This window comes from Oratosquilla oratoria, chromosome 19 (genome assembly GCF_046742065.1).
Source record: "Oratosquilla oratoria isolate Oo_2021 chromosome 19, ASM4674206v1, whole genome shotgun sequence".
NCBI lineage: Eukaryota > Metazoa > Arthropoda > Malacostraca > Stomatopoda > Squillidae > Oratosquilla > Oratosquilla oratoria.
This window is the reverse complement of record NC_134795.1, coordinates 58,848,333-58,865,991: the sequence shown is the minus strand read 5'-3', so window position 1 is coordinate 58,865,991 and position 17,659 is coordinate 58,848,333. Positions and strand designations below refer to the sequence as shown.

At 40.1% G+C, this 17,659-nt stretch overlaps 2 protein-coding genes across 2 annotated transcripts; one reads left to right on the top strand and one right to left on the bottom strand.

Annotated features, from left to right (window-relative positions):
- Positions 1-2,491: 2,491 nt before the first annotated feature.
- On the bottom strand, positions 2,492-6,037 carry LOC143035675 (uncharacterized). The gene has a single exon (XM_076202540.1). It carries the CDS (start codon positions 6,035-6,037, stop codon positions 2,492-2,494), a length of 3,546 nt encoding a protein of 1,181 aa, XP_076058655.1.
- Positions 6,038-12,689: 6,652 nt separating this feature from the next.
- Positions 12,690-17,380, top strand: LOC143035937 (uncharacterized). The gene is made up of 3 exons (XM_076203164.1): positions 12,690-12,824; positions 16,032-16,212; positions 16,913-17,380. The coding sequence occupies exons 1-3, from the start codon at positions 12,750-12,752 to the stop codon at positions 17,158-17,160; spliced, it is 504 nt and encodes a 167-aa protein (XP_076059279.1). The 5' UTR covers positions 12,690-12,749; the 3' UTR covers positions 17,161-17,380.
- The last annotated feature ends 279 nt before the right edge of the window (positions 17,381-17,659 follow it).

The following is a 17,659-nucleotide window of genomic DNA, read 5'->3' as shown; positions in this document are numbered from 1 at the left end:
ATCATTTGTCAAAAATACTTATCAATATATATATACATATATATATATATACAGTATATATATATATATATATATATATATATATATATATATGTATGTATATTTTAATATATGCATATATACACATCTACCATATACATATATCGTATATATACACATAAAGAGTAAGCACATACCATATACATAAATATACAAATACAGGTATGTATATATATATATATATATATATATATATATATATATATATATATATATATATGTGTGTGTGTGTGTGTATGTGTGTGTGTGTGTGTGTGTGTGTGTTTGTGTGTGTGTGTGTGTGTGTGTGTGTGTGTGTGTGTGTGTGTGTGTGTGTGTGTGTGTGTGTGTGTGTGTGTGTGTATGTGTGTGTTTGTATGCGTGATTCATCACGGTTTCACCACGGTCTTTGGATCACGTGTTGGACTCGTGATCGACAGCTATTTCCCTCCCGGAAGAGAGCTCAGAGCTCATATATGATCGATCTATGGTTAATGCTGTGACCTTACACGCACACACATTCCCAAATCACCGCCAACGAGAGTTGGAGTAACGACTCGTAGCGCAGCGGCACTGAAATTATTTCAACCCTGGGCGGTATTCGAACCCAGATCTCCGTGGTGGCAGCCAGGAACTCTACCAACTGCGCCACGTGTGTGTGTGTGTGTGTGTGTGTGTGTGTGTGTGTGTGTGTGTGTGTGTGTGTGTGTGTGTGTGTGTGTGTGTGTGTGTGTGTGTGTGTAATGTATGCATATACATATATACATATTGTAAATACACATTCAAGTAGAATTCAATACAAAATAAGTAAGAATAAACATACGGATATACACATACATTTACATACAAATATTCATACTCATACATGTATATATTATATGCTAAGAGGAGGTTATATGAAGGAGTGATTGTGCCAACAGCATTGCACGGGGCAGAAACATGGAACATGAGAGAGGAAGAGAGAAGGAGTTTGAATGTGTTTGAGATTAAATGTCTGAGAAGTATGATAGGGGCTACTAGGCTGGATAGAGTGAGAAATGAGGAGGTGAGGAGAACAGGAGAAAGGGAACTGGGAGATAGGGTTGATGAAAGAGTATTAGGATGATTTGGACACATGGAAAGAATGAGTGAAGAAAGATTAGTAAAAAAAGTGTTGAAGGCAGAGGTGGAAGGAGTGAATATGAGGGGGCGTCTTAGGATGACATGGATGGATGGGGTGAAAGGGGCATTACAAAAGAGAGGAATGTCTGTTGAGGAAGGACGGGAGAGGACAGAAATTAGGGGTGAATGGAGAGGGGTTGTGTATAGATGATGCTGTGATGCATGAGGGGGAGTGGGTGGGGGATGGGGGGTGAGGAAGTATGTATGAAAAAAAAATTGACGCAGCCCGAAGGGATTTCTCCCCGTCTTCTCCTTTTCTGCATGAGGGGACGGAGAGGGGGGGGGGGTCGCCGAATTTATGAAGCGGCCTTGCTGTGAATGTGCTGTGTCTTGCGACACTGCTTCTGACCCAGGGCAGTGGACAGGATGCAGGGATGACCCGTCATCCAGGAGGTGCCAAGATAAGAGGGAAGGAGGAGGGTGGAGGGGAGTGGAATATATAGGAAATGGAATGGGTGGGAGTGGTTTCTATGCCTTTTTCTTTATGGCTACCACTCGTGTGGGGGAAAAAGCCTTTGGTATATGTATGCATGTATATATATACAGTATAGATATATATATATATATATATATATATATATATATATATATATATATATATACACGAGAAATCATATGAACTAATGATTCTAAATATGCAGAAAAACCACCAGGGAAAATAATAAAATTATGACCTAGCGCTTTCGTCTAGTTAGACATCATCAGGGTACCCTGAGGATGTCTATATGGACGAAAGCGCTCGGTCATCATTATATTATTTTCCCTGGTGGTTTGTCTGCATATATATATATATATATATATATATATATATATATATATATTTATATATATATATATATATATATACACAAGCCCACCGGCTGCGCCGGGGGGCTTGGCCTGCGGCGCGGGCGCCGCGCGCCCTGGGCTACGCCCACTTTGCATGAAAATAGAACACTTGAATTATATTGTTTTTTTATTTCTCATCAGCGACTACAATACTATCATTAACTTTTATCTTTCTCCGTGGTGGAGAAGGGGTATTCTCTCTCTCTCTCTCTCTCTCTCTCTTGAGACTATATCATTGCTGCATATTTGGGGGGCTTGGCCTGCGGCGCGGGCAGGGCCCACTTTGCATGAAAATAAAACACTTGAATTATATTGTTTTTTTATTTCTCATCAGCGACTACAATACTATCATTAACTTTTATCTTTTTCCGTGGTGGAGACGTACTGTCTTCATCGTCGCTTTGCCGCTTGACAACATCCTTGATCTCCTCGATGAACTTTTCCAATTTTTTAGTTAATTTTTTGAGTACTGATATGATGTCCTTCATTTTTTTTTTTTCAAAGTAACAGTTTCGGAATCGCTTTCATCTGGGTCGTTATCCTTGTCATCATTGAAAACAAAGTCTGGGAGAATCATCTTTACGGCGTCTTCTTCTGAGATGTTATAAATTTCCTTTGGGATTTCTCTGATTCCAAACTCTGGTTCTTCTTCGGCGATCGCAGAAGTTTCACCGCTAGCAACGACGGCCGGTGGTTCTACTTGAGGACTGGGCGTAGCCTCAACAAAAATTTCTTTATATACGCAGTTGTTCGCAGGCCTTATTTTATATTCTCCATTTACATAGTGCCAGCCGGTATAATGAAATAACGAATCCCAGGTCGTTACTCTTGAACATGCCACGTACAGTTGTCCGTGAGCGAAACACTGTACTGAATCCAGAAGTAGCCCGCAACGTTCAAACGTTTGTCCTTGACTCTTATTTATCGTCATAGCATAGCTTAGTTTGACCGAAAATTGCTTACGCCTGAAATGAACTGGAGTATCTTGAGCCTCTAACGTGATTCTAGGTATCATCACTTGCTCTCCGCAGTAACTTCCACCTAATATTTTCCCGACTAAAACATTCTTTTTCAAGTTTGTCACTATGATTCTTGTCCCGTTGCATAGTTTCGGTGGGCAAATGTTTCGAATGATTATTAGCACACTCCCTACCTTTACCCTACGCTGATGAGGCGGAAGGGATGGGCTTGTCATGGCGTTGAAAACTGAAGTCTGTATATCCGTTCCCTCTTCGATTGCAACATTAACACTATTGTAAACGACTTCCTTCTCTTTTAGTTTCTCGTGAATCATCTGATTGATGTTGTCGACATCATCATTCGTAGGTGATACTATAGCTCGTTTTTCAAAATACGACGCGTTCAGGTGGTTATTTTCTATGTCATCATAAACTTTATCAACCAACTCTTGGCGAGATTTGACTCTTGCACCAAAGTCTTCGTCGATTTCAACGGGACCCTCACTTTGAGATCCCAATTGTAATAATTTCTGAGCAAATAGAATGTTTTTTGTGTCATCCTTCTTCAGACGTACATTTTCTGTCAACTCTAACTTTGTCAGATCGTTCCACATATAACTTGACTTGATGCAATGTTCGAGTTCCTCGTTCTTTCCACCGCCTCGGATAACAGGGAGAATTTGTCTGAAATCCCCTGCGCAAACAAACACCTTACCTCCCATAAACTTTTCGTTCTCGAGAACATCTCGTAACGTAATATCAAGTGCTATCAACGTGTTTTTATTTGCCATCACTACCTCATCCCACACGATCAAAGATGTTAATTCTAATAACTTTTCAAGTTCTGAGTTTTTCTTAATGCTACATGACCTGACTTCGTTATATTCCATTAGCGGAATCTTGAATATGTTATGAGCAGTTCTTCCTCCCTTAAGAACTGTAGCTGCAATACCCGAAGAGGCTACCGCCAAAGCTATCTTGCCCTGAGAACGTACCGAGTCCAACAACATGTTCAAAACGAAGGATTTACCAGTGCCCCCTGCAGCATTCACAAAGATTCCATTGTTCTTGTACCGATGTCCAAAATGCACTCGGTACATCACTGCATCGTACACTTGTTTTTGTTTGTCGTTCAAAAGTAATTCTTTCTGTGCAACTTCCTCCTTCAAATTTTCTTTGTTATAAGACCTCTCTCTTCGAACGACATTTGAAGTCTTTTCCCCGCCCCTCGAAGGAGGCAACCCATATTCAGTGATGCTTCCCCCTCCACAATTCCACACGTGTTTTTGAATGTCATCTAATGCGTCCAAATATATTTCATCGTTGTATTCAGTTAAGTTGTTGATGTGCAGATAGTCACTGGCGAACAAATCTTTGGTTTCTTCCCAGATCCCTGATTGATCTTCAAGATCCGAAAATACCAACATGCTTGCATATGTCTCTCGAAGTTGTTTCCTATCGTTCGTGTGGTTGATTATCTCCAAAATTGTATTTTTCCATGTTTCTTCATCAGCTAAGAGACCCAGAGCTTTGACAGCTTCTCTATTAGAGGGATACATTTTACCGTCAATTGTGCGAAGATCTTCGTACGACGTAGGACCTGGTTTATGCGTAAGCAGGAGCCTCAAGTAAATCAACTCTACTGTCTTGGTGGTCACCGCACGAATACGCCCCAGCGAGAAGGTACGGCCTTTTCGTTCTTCCCAACTTGAAGTGTTGGCGTTGTAAATGAAATGGCGCGGCACCTCGTGGTAGTGTAGATCGGCAGCGAAGCTATTATTTGAACACAATTTGAAAAACGCAGTCAACTGCGTGTCTTTATTCGTTTTCTTCTTCATCTCTTCTTCTGACGTGTTATCAGTGTAAAGCACCTCATTTTCTCCTTCCAAATGTAAATCGAGTGTTGTCACAGGAGGATAATTTTTATGAATATCGAATTTGAATATTTTCCAAGTAGCTTCGTTAGCATTTACAAATCTTGCTTCTTGATAATTTTTAACCTCGTTTACATCTCCGTTGTCGGACGTTTTAGTGAAAAGAATGCGATCGCAACCCTTGTTCCCGTATTTAATAATGTAATCGATGCATTTGATTGAGTTTGAGCATTCAACGTTTATATGAGCATTATACTTCAAACACAAATACGCGTTATATGGCACCACCCATGAATTGTCTATAGTTTTTTTCTCACCTTTAATTTTTATTTCGAAAGAATTACCTCCTTCTCCAACCACCGATCTTCTTTTGTATTCTGGGTATCCATTGTTTCCAAACAATAAATCATTTCTGCAAGTCTTAGGGAAACCTTTTCCACATTTTTGTGCTCTCGAATGTTTGCCCTGACAACAAAGGTGTGATTCATCATAGCCTTTACATGGCCCATGAATCATACACTTTGTGACAACATCGTAAAGTCTTGGTTCTTTTTCCTTGTCGGGAATTTCTGCTGTTACGCGTTCTTCCATCCACAACAATACGTGCACGTGAGGAAGTCCACGTTTTTGCCACTCTATGCTATACAGATATGCTTTAACACGACCAAAAATATGTTTGTGTGTCAAATCTTCTATTAGGCTATCAACTTTCAACTTAAATATCCTACTTACTAAATCGGGGCGGTCACACGATTTTGTTTCAGTGGAACCTGTTTTGTTCATCCCCTCGCGTAACTCACTCCAATTTGGATTCATAGTAAAAGTTATGAGATAGTCTGGAGAGCCATAATAAGAGACGTATGCGAGAGCGTCTTGTTGTCGTTGCTTCATGTATCGAGGTCCACCAACAAAGTTGGGAGGCAACACGACTCTTTGTCCAATGTCATTCTTGTTCGTAACGTTCAATATGTCCGCCCTCTCTTTGCGTATTTGATTCTGATGAAGTTCCAGAAACGACAATTTGTTAGATTCAACCTTCACGAAATTGTCTACTGCAAATTGGTGAAACAACCTTCTACCTTTGGTTATGTAGTTGAAAACGCCTTCTCTTTCCATGTAAAGTGATGAATAAAACATAGCTGGTGAAAGTCGGTTATATTCCCCCTCTTTTTTCCCAGGTTGACATTTTTTGGTCATTTTGTAAGAGTACCCTATGTCGCCGTTGGGAATGAGTAAAGGATACTGGAATATGTCATAAAAGTAATTGTTATGGTCCAATATTTTGTTAGGAAATTTCGTGTTCGCTGCAGGGGAACTTATTATCTGAAGGGGGTCTTTGTCTGGACTCAAATCAACTATCCCTCCAACTTGCGAGGAAGACGTGGGTAAATGGTAAACCCCTTTATGCTCTCTCGTATTGATGCCCGGCTGTTTTTAGCGTTATGGACATAATTATCAGGAATTTTATCGGTCTTTTTAACGTAATCGTCGATCAATTGTCTTGAAGATTCAACTTCTTTGAGCATGCTCGAGAGACATATATTGTTAACCACTAAATAATCATACAATTGACTTATTATAGTTTCGTTTTTCACAACTTCATTTTCCTCTCTTTCTCGACGCTTTTTACTCTCTTTCTGTAATTTATCTTTGTGTGGGTAAAAAAAATCGTACATCCTCTGAACACGTAACTTTAATTGTTGTTTCTTATCGTGGTAGAAGTAAAGATCCAAAAATGAATTAATTATCAGACTTCCAGAACGGCTTTTCTTTACCAGCAATTAATTCTGGTTTTAGAATTCCGATTTTATGATACACTTTTCCTTGAATCTTGTAACATAACGAACTTTCTTGCTTGTTTTGAAGTGTTCCTGAGGTTTTAAATGACGTAAAGGAAAATAACGTGTTAAATCCGACTAAATTCTTTAGAAAGCGATTCGATAAAGGGGACGTTCCGTTATATAAAGCCTCAAGATCGCCGTTGAGTTTCGTCGCTAAAAACATTGGTGTTTGTCCCACATTACAACATATGGTTCTACGTTCTTTTTCCCATAGTAACGCTTGACAAAACTTACATCTGAATGTTCCAATTTCACCGATCGAATGAAGTGGAACCCCTTTCTTATCAGTCTCTCGTAAAGATCCTATGTAAACCGTAGATAACCTCTCTAACGACTCCACAAATATATATATATTTTTTATTGAGTTTGTTACGTTGTTCTCGCAAGTCATCAATATAGGCGGTTTGTGCTGATGTTAAACCCCCATTTAAAATACCCCCTTTGGACTTTTTTAATTCTCATTTTTCCCCTAAGCAATAACTTTTTTTAGCTTGCTTTTCTTGTTTAAAAACTTTGCGAACCGTTAAAGCTTTTGCTTTAGCCTCTCTCCGTTCCTTTCTGGCCTCCTTCTTCCTTGTTCGTTCCTCTTCCTCGGCTTTTTTACGGTCCTCTTTTTGAATACGAAGCATTTTAATTTTCTTTAGTCGTTCTTTCTTGTCTTCAATACGTTTCTTAATCATTAAATCTTTCGCTTCTTGAATTACGTTGACGTTTTCTTCCACTTTCGTGTCAGTGCTTTTACTAATTTGATCTCTTACTTTTTTAATAACGTACTTGTTAACTCGATCTATTCGCCTCTGGGCTTTAAAAGTTCTTTCAAGATAATACTTTTGATAATCTGTGTGATCCGATTTACCACCCTTTTTCGTAAAACTTTTGTACCCTGCGAAGTAATGCTTTTCAAACGCACACAAACTCTCTTGTGAAATTTCCCCATCAAATGCTTCGAGAGACTCAAAAATTTCGTCGCTATATTTGTAATTTTTATCTTCTTTCAATCTCTTACTAAATGTTAATAGTTTTCGATGGAACAACTTTATTGATTCTCTCACTGAAAATGTATTGGTATTGCCGTATAAATTTGGAAAACTCGAAGCATGTTCACGCCTCAATTCACCCATTCGTTTTTTGTTTTCGTTCAGAAAAGCTTTGGTCAATTTTTTTTTCTGCGTAATCCATTTCCAAAAATGACGATTTCTCTGCACCTTTAACCTCGATGACTCGGGCATCTTTGACGCGGGTAAAGAAGCGTCCTAAATACAGAACGCCAGGTTACATCGGTTACATCGCCAGGCGACCGGGCGATGTAACCGATTTGCCCCAAGTGTCGCTGGCCGCAGGAAAAGAAAAATTTCGGAACACAAATATTTTTATTTAGTATATATGTATATATATATATATATATATATATATATGTATGTATGTATGTATGTATGTATACATTCATACATATATACATAATATATATGTACATATATATATACATAAATATATATATATATATATATATATATCACTTTCTCTTTCCCTGTTTTCATTTTTCTTCAATAGATCTACTTTGGCTATTCTTGTTGAAGTCAGGGTCACACAAAAAGTAAACAGGATGTAAACCTATCTGTAGTAGGTGTGGCACGTATTTCTGGGTAATACTTCACCCTCTGTCTGCAAAACATAGAAACTATGATAAAATTTCTTAACTCTGTCACCATATTCTTTCAGATTATACCTACAAAATTACATACTATTTATAGAATACCACATTACCTGTAATCACAATACTAGTTTTCATACCATAGATATACAGTTGTATTGTAAATAAACGGCGTCCGATGAATCGGAATCGGCCATGGCACGCCCGATTGGTCAGAAATCGGTGTATATTTACACACATATATACATGTATGGGGCGTAATGAAAATATTAATCACACGACATATAATTAATAGAATACCATATTTCCTGCAATTTCTATGCGGACTGAAAAAGGATCATTAATTCAGTGTTCAAATTCCTTATCAATCTATCATGTCTCAACTATTCTTATCATTTCAATATTTTCATTTATGATGTACAGTAAACCCTCGATATAACGGACGATATGGGGGACAGGGGTCAGTCGTTATATCCGAAGATCCATTATAACCGAGGATCCGTTATACCCGATGGAAATACCGGACAGGTCCGTTATATCCCGAAGTTTGTCCGGTATCAGAAAGTAGTAGGATTAGATATTATCTATGTTTGGACCACGTACATATACTCATGTGCGTGTATATATACATAAATACACCAATTATAAACAAGATTAAAAAACAGTTGCAATGGCTGGGTCATGTAGAAAAAATGAATATTGAGAAAGATGCTAAGAAAAGGTGGGTATGGACCCCAAACGGAAGAAGATCGAGAAGAAGCTATGAAGGAGACATTAAAGAAGCACAAGATGCCAACTTTTGAAGAATTAAATAAAGAAGAAATCTTTGAAAGTCGCACGGAATGAACAAGACTGCTGTTTGCACTGACAGGCTGAAGCCTACCTGGGATATGATGTAAGAATATAAGATGTAATACATATATACATACACATATCCTTAAATGTGATTGCTAGTTTGAGACGATTTGTATGTGTAAGGTCATCTCAAACCTTACAAAAGAGGATAAGACTACCTTCAGACGGAATGAGAATGTCTTAAAGAAGATACAAAATGTTGAACTAGCAATCACATTTAGTAACACTTACTTAAGAGAAAATCTCTTGGGCATTTTCACTCATTACATATATACATACATACATATATACATACATACATACATACATGCATGCATACATCAAGTAATTTATATGGCTGCCGCTCATAGGACTCGAACCTATCGCTCTGACGCCATGAGGCTCCCGAGACAGTGCCTATGCCCGCTCAGCACCGTCTCGGGAGCCTCCTGGCATCAGAGCGGTAGGTTCGAGTCCTATGCGCGACGGTCATAAAAACTATCTGATTTATGTTGTTGTTCACTAGCGAATTTCTCACATACATACACACACACACACACACACACACACACACACATATATATATATATATATATATATATATATATATATATATATCTTTTTTCCAACCACATATCACTTTTAATTCCGTACCATCGCAAACGAGACTGAGAATCGCTCGAAGGAGGCATCCGTGGAAATTGAAACGTAGACGAGCCGAGGATTCGAACCCAGCTAACCCGTAACAAAGTTACATTGACGTATTGGGTTACGTCAATATAACTTTGTTACGGGTTAACTGGGTTCGAATCCTCGGCTCGTCTACGTTTCAATTTTCACGGATGCCTCCTTCGAGCGATTCTCAGTCTCGTTTGCGATGGTACGGAATTAAAAGTGATATGTGGTTGGAAAAAGATATTAATTGATCACTGGAACCATTCAGTGTGTCTGTATATATATGTATATATATATATATATATATTTATATATATATATATATATATATATATATGCTAATAAGAACACGGGTACGTGTGTTCACTTATGCAAAGTAGACCACTTGGAAAAAGGAAACTAACGAAGCAGAGCGCTTTCGTATATTAAAACTTCAGTGGCTACGTGTTGCACTGTAGGTGTAATATACGAAAGCGCTCTGCTTCGTTAGTTTCCTATTTCCAAGTGCTCTACTTTGCATATATATATATATATATATATATATATATATATATATATATATATATATATATATATATATATATACATTTATACAGACACATACATCTTGATCAATCTGGACCCTGTCATACCCCGAGTTACAACCGTGGCACCCATGAAAATGTCCCACGAAAGGTCTCTACAACTATTACAAATTGACTAGAAATTCTAGGTTCGGAATGAAAACTCACGCAGTCAATGAAAAAACATCTTGTTCCTTGACCTGGCCGCCACGGTGTGTATGTTGGACATCGAAAATAGCACTGACATTTTAAGACCCCGTATGCGAGGTCAGGGACATCCCTGCTAACAGTACCATGTAAACCGTTACTATCTGCTGCATGGTATTGCAAGAGACCATAAGGCTTACACTAGGCCGTTCCATGTCCATTACCACCTATCACCCCCATCCATAAAATGATCAAAACTTCTCTTAAAATAACCAATAGTTTCAGCGTTCATTGCATGATAAATATATTCCATTCATTAGCCACTCTCTTGTTCTTTTTTTATTTCCTACTTAAATCTAGATTTGTTCCATTCTTCCATTCTATTGCAAGTCCTGCCTTTCTCTACTGACAGAGCCACATCAACACATTAGATATATTCTAAAAACCTCGGGCACCTGACCAGACACACCTTCGTTGAATAAAATCGCCTGTCATTAACCAGAATGGTGACTACAAAGTATGTCACAGTTTTGAAGGGATGAGGCATCAAGTCTTCTGTCGGTAGCCAAAAAGAAATCCGAGTTCGAGGAAACCTGTCGAACTCCTCTGTGGACAGCTCCCATTTCTGTTGGGGACCGTGGGCCTAGGACAGGAATGGACAACATCTTTAACCCATTCAACTCCGATGACAAGATGTCTTGTCATTTGGTCAAATAAAACCAAAAATCATAAAACACCAAAATGTTTGATCAAACACCAGAAAAATATGACGTCAGTCCTCGCTTCGCTGCGAGCGAAGCGAGGATTGACGTCATATTTTTCTGGTGTTTGATCAAACATTTTGGTGTTTTATGATTTTTGGTTTTATTTGACCAAATGACAAGACATCTTGTCATCGGAGTTGAATGGGTTAAGTGAGATTGCCAAAATCAGACAAATCTATAATTAAAAATTTCCTCGCATTCCAACGGAGTAAATTTATACGCCTACATACAAACATAGGTCCCCTCCCGTCACACCCTTCACCTCCTTCCATAGGGGCCGCAGTCCACCGCTCAACGCGGCATGAGGTCAACAATGGTCATACAAAAGAAGGTGGACATTTATCAGTTATCTCTTTCAAAGGTTAGTTCTGGGTTTCGCGTACCGGAAATAAGTCATTAGTGTGTCACGTTTTGCATGCGTGCCAAGGGTTGCCCACCCCTGTCCTAGGGCGTCTGTTGCTCCTGTCTTCAAGGAGGGCCAACTTAACCTAGGCAGGCCAGGGTACAGGTATACAAAAAGCTTTCGTACAAAGGTAGTATGTGCTTGTGGCAGGAAGGTACTTGCTTCCTTTGTGTATACGTACGGCATTAAGCGACCCTGATAGGATTTAATCAAAGCTAATCATTTTATTCTTCGTCAGTAGGCTATCTTCACGCCATTTCATCAAAATTAGTCTTTATCATTTTATATATTATCGAGAATGAAAGAAATTCATAATTGAATAAATGAATAAATAAAGATAAGTAAATGAATAAATACATGAATAGATAACTAAGTAAATAAGTATACAAATGAGCAAATCTATAATTAATTTATTATTCATACATGAAGCAACATAGATATTCAGACAGATATCACCACGCAACCTCAATTTTCCGGCTCCTAGATTTTTGTAGAAACGAAGATTTCGTCCCGAATTTCCGGAAATTTTCGAATATTGGAAATTTCCGAATAGGGAGAACTAGGGGAAAGACTATTTTTGTATTATTACTGTCTTTCGTTGAGTGATTTTTTTCATCACAGTCCTACGAACTATTTCGATGAAACCACTGAGGACCTTACTTGCCTCTACGTTTATCCTCTCTGCCGCCAGACGATTTTATTCACCTGTAAGAAGGCCACTTGGACATTGATGGAAGAGAATGACCTTTTTTCTTCCTCTCGCGAACACCGTTTGATTTTATTCTGACAACACTGGGAGGGAAACTTACGAGAGAGAGAGAGAGAGAGAGAGAGAGAGAGATCTGGTGGAGGAGGAAAATCATTCAACCCTGCCGTTACTGGTTCTCCTAAGGTTACCTTGGAAGACGAGTCACCGCCCATGAAAATTACAACAAAACGAAGACAACTTTTCCTCCTGAGTTCGAGGAAACAGGAAATTAGATTTCCACGAAGTCTTTAAGGCACCTCTGACGGACTATATAAGACCGACCATGTCCAACAAGAGCGTCTGTCTCCACGGAACGACTCAAGAGGGAACTTCACATCTGACTTCACATCAGTTCAAGGTAGAGACCAAAAATCAACTCTGACACAACACAGTGCATTCAGTGTATTACAATATGAGTGCAGGTGTGTGTGTGTGTGTGTGTGTGTGTGTGTGTGTGTGTGTGTGTGTGTGTGTGTGTGTGTGTGTGTGTGTGTGTGTGTGTGTGTGTGTGTGTGTGTGTGTGTGTGTGTGTGTATGTGTGTGTGTGTGTGTGTGTATTTACCTAGTTGTATTATATGGGAAGGGGGGCTATGCTCGTGCTAACCCGTTTTTGTATCTCGCAAGATCAAGTTTGTTCTTAAATTCTTGTATTGTGTTTCCACACACTATTTCTTCATCCAGCTTGTTCCATACATCTATCACTCTGTGTGGGAAGCTGTTCTTTTTCAGGTCTCTTCTGTAGTTATCGCTTTTGAGTTTCATTGCATGTCCTCTTGTTTTTCCTCTGTCCCGTTTTAATAGGTCCTCTCTATCAAGGCATTATTTTCCTTTCATAATTCTGTAGATGGTTATTAGGTCCCTTCGTTCTATTCTCTGTTCCAGGGTTGGTAATTCCTGTTCGTCCAGTCTTTCTTCCTATGTTAGGTTTGCAAATGTTGGGACCAACTTTGTTGTTGCTCTTCGTATTCTTTCTAATTTTCTTATATTCTTTTTTGTACTGGGTGACCATATCAGCGCTGCATATTCCAGTTTTGGGCTTATCAGTGTTTGTAATATTTTCTTTATCATTTCCTTATCCAGGTATTGATCTCAACAAATTGTATGTTTCTCCGACTATTTTATTTATATGTTTATCCGGCGACATATCTTTGGTGATGATCACTCCTAGGTCCCTTTCACAATTCACTTTCTTTACATCTTTTCCATCAACTTTATGCTGTCCTGTTATTCTCTTCTTGCTTTTTCTAAATTCGATTATACTGCACTTCTTGATGTTGAATTCTACTTCCCATCTCTTGCTCCACTCTGAGACTTTGTTCAGATCCTTCTGCAATGAGTCACAGTCTATTTCGGAGTTTATTCTCTTTAATAATTTGGCGTCATCTGCAAAGCAGTTCATGTAACTATCGATGCCCTCATCCATGTCATTTACATATATAGCAAACATTATCGGAGCTAGTACTGACCCCTGTGGGATGCCACTACTCATTTCTTCCCATTTTGAATATTTGTCTCTGACCACCACTCTCATTTTTCTTCCATGTAGGAAGTCCTCCATTCAATTCAATAGTTTTCCATGTATGCCTCCTATTGTTTCCAGTTTATATAGTAATTTTCTGTGCGGTACTTTATCAAATGCCTTTTGTAGGTCTAGGAATGCACAGTCTACCCAGCCATCTCTTTCCTGTAATATATCTATCAATCTTGAATAGAAACAAATTAAATTGGTGGTACATGATCTTCCTTGTCTGAATCCAAATTGCCTCGGGTTCAGAATATTATTCTCCTCCAGATATTTTTTCCATCTATTTTTGATGATTCACAAATTTTAATTATTGTACTTGTTAGGGACACCGGTCTATAATTTGTTGGGTCTTCCTTATTTCCCCTTTATATATCGGCACTATATTAGAATTTTTCCAGTCTCCTGGTAGTTTTCCCTCTTTGAGAGAGCATTCTATTGTTTTGAATATTTTTCCTGTTAGTTCGTCTATACATTCCTTCAGTATCCAGTTTGCAACTCCGTCTGGTCCATGTGACTTGTTAATGTCTAGCTTTAGTATTTGATTACTTATTTAATTTTGAGTAATGTTTATTTTCTTTAGTGGAGGAAATCTTATTTCAATTTTTTTTATCCCAGTTTTGTAGATTCTTTTCCTCTTTGGTGAATACAGATTTGAAATGTTTGTTCATAATATCTGCCATTTCTATATCTTCTGTGTATTCTCTACCTTGACGTAATTTGTGTATTTTTAGCTTGCCGTTTACATATCTATAAGATAGTTTGGGTTGATCTTTACATTTATCTATTATGTCCTTTTCATAATTTCTTTTTTCTTCTATACGTAATTTTACATATTCATTTCTTAGTTTGGTGTATGTTTTCCATTTCTCAGTTTTTTGTTTTTTGTTTTTTCCTTCTTCCATCTTTTCCAGGCTTTATCTCTTCTGTATTTTGCCTCACTGCACTTTTTATTATACCAGGATTTTATATATACCCTTTCATGTTTTTGTCTAGGTGTGTGTGTGTGTCTGTGTGTGTGTGTGTGTGTGTGTGTGTGTGTGTGTGTGTGTGTGTGTGTGTGTGTGTGTGTGTGTGTGTGTGTGTGTGTGTTTGTGTGTGTGTGTGTGTGTGTGTGTGTGTGTGTGTGTGTGTGTGTGTGTGTGTGTGTGTGTGTGTGTGTGTCTGCGTGTGTGTGTGCGCGTAGGGTGGTGTTACATGTTTGCATCTCCCATTCAGAAAGCAGACGACAAGTATTCACATCGGGAACAACGACATGTATGTACGAGGAAAATTTAGGACCAACACTTACGGAAACTGCCGAAATCTCAGTCAGTTACAGCTAAGATGTAGAAAAGTTTAGTATAATTGTTTGTTCGTGTAATTACACAGGAATGTGTTTAATTACTCAAAATTCTCTTCCACCCCCCTCACATACGACCTCTCTATGGACTAAACGGTCTCCTGTCGGCAGGTTTTACCATTTTGACCACACTGTGACCCATTCGTAATGGTACTAACCCTTCGGTTCTTGTACCTGCGCCATGTAACACCACAGTTGTTCCCCCTCACGCGTGAAGGAAGCTGCCTTGATGCAAATGACGAGTCGACATCGAGTTTGGGAGCGTCAGCTCTCTCTTTGTTTATAAACACACGATCCACCCAGTCCTAACGCCCGAAGCTGAAGCCTCCGTTTTCTCTGCCCTATTTCGTCACGGTGTACTTTCAAACGACCGTCCCCTGAGTGACCGGTCGATGACTTGCTCTAGCATGAAGAAGTTCAGGAGCGGCTAGCATCTCGGTCGCCAATGAAATATCAAGTGCATGTGATCTACGCAGCTGTGTGTGTGTGTGTGTGTGTTTGTGTATGTCCGCATGTATATAGGCAGGTCTGTGTGCATGCACGTGTTTATACGTATGCCTCCATGCAGACATGAATATGCCTTTACATATTTAAGATCAGATGTGTGCCCTGCGCGCAGTCTTGAATCGAGCCTGTTCTCTTGATGTTACTCAACCCTCGGCTCTTGTGGGACTGTACTCTACTCTCCCTTTCTTTTCCAGATGCACTGCAGCAGCGTCGTCCTGGCCTGTGCCCTGGTGGCTGTGGTGGCTGCCAACCCAGCCCCAGCCCCTAAGCCCGGCCTCCCTACTCCCAGCCACTCGTGCCGCTACTGGTGCCCGACTCCCGAAAATCAGTTCTACTGCTGCGAAGGCGACAATAAACCAATCAGTCGTCTTGAGGGTGAGTGTCTCGCCATCTCTGTCGTCTTATTCTCGCTCGTGTGTGTGTGTGTGTGTGTGTGTGTGTGTGTGTGTGTGTGTGTGTGTGTGTGTGTGTGTGTGTGTGTGTGTGTGTGTGTGTGTGTGTGTGTGTGTGTGTGTGTGTGTGTGTGTGTGTGTGTGTGTGTGTGTGTGTGTGTGTGTGTGTGTGTGTGTGTGTGTGTGTGTGTGTGTGTGTGTGTGTGTGTGTGTGTGTGTGTGTGTGTGTGTGTGTGTGTGTGTGTGTGTGTCTTCTCCATAACATGATCTTAACAATGCCACGCTGTCTCGGATCTCCGGGCACACCTTGTCCCGACTGAGTTTAGGCGAGCCGGTTCATTTCGTCCCCACGTCAGGACAGACTGACCCATGCAGTCGAGGGCCAAACGGGCGGACCCGAGTTGGGAGTGTGTCTCGATCCATCGTGATGACCCTCCTCCCAACCAGAGTTCCCCTTTTCCCTCACCTACACAGAGTCGCCTGTCCAAGACCGGGGATGACGTATGAATACATCAATTAATCAACAAATAGATAAACACTCATGAGTAGATAGATAAACACATCAATAAATGAATACATGATATAAAGTAAAATAAATAGAATCTAGTAAGTAAGTCAGTGCACAGAAGGGTTAAGATGAGGGGGAGTTAACCAACCTTTGTCGTTTTTCTTTCTTCGTACAGTTAAACACGGCAAGTGCCCTCCCGTTCGGCCCGAATGCCCATTTAGTACCCGATTCGGACCCCCGTTGTCGTGCTCCAGCGACGGAAGCTGCCCTGGAATAGAAAAGTGCTGCTTCGACAGGTGTCTTAAAGAGCACGTCTGCAAGGGACCTGAATTCGATATTGGTCATGATCATGATCACGATCGAGGTCAAGGTCAAGGTAACGCTCATGGTCACGATCATGGGCATGGTCATAACCACAAGTGAAGTCCTCTCTTCAATTCACCCCTTCTGTAGCGCAGGTGACAAGGGCCGCGTCGGACTAGCTGTGGCAGCAGTTCACTGGGTGTGCATGTGTATGGCTATGAACCTTTTTCGCCTGAAGATTCGGAGGAAAGGCTCGGGGTCTAAAGGAGGCCCAGTACAGCAACCAACCTACACATCATGTTTGTTACATGTCCACAGTCAATAAAGTTATCTAATTGGCGTCGCTCTTTTGCTTGTTCCCTGCCTTTGTGTCCCCTTTGTCACGGCGTGTGCGCGCGTGGTGAGTTGAACATTCAGATGCGCCCATCAATAACTCTGGGATCTACATCCAGTAACGCTGGCCGAACCTAGAACGGGGAAGATTATCTCATCCAGAGATTCGTTTTGACCTTTTTGTTGCGTTGCATTGCTCTGGCACCTCGCCCGATCGCCGCCAGCCACCATGGGCAGTGCCTTGACCCAAGGTCAGGAGGTGGTTATGGGCGGCTGGGGAGTACGC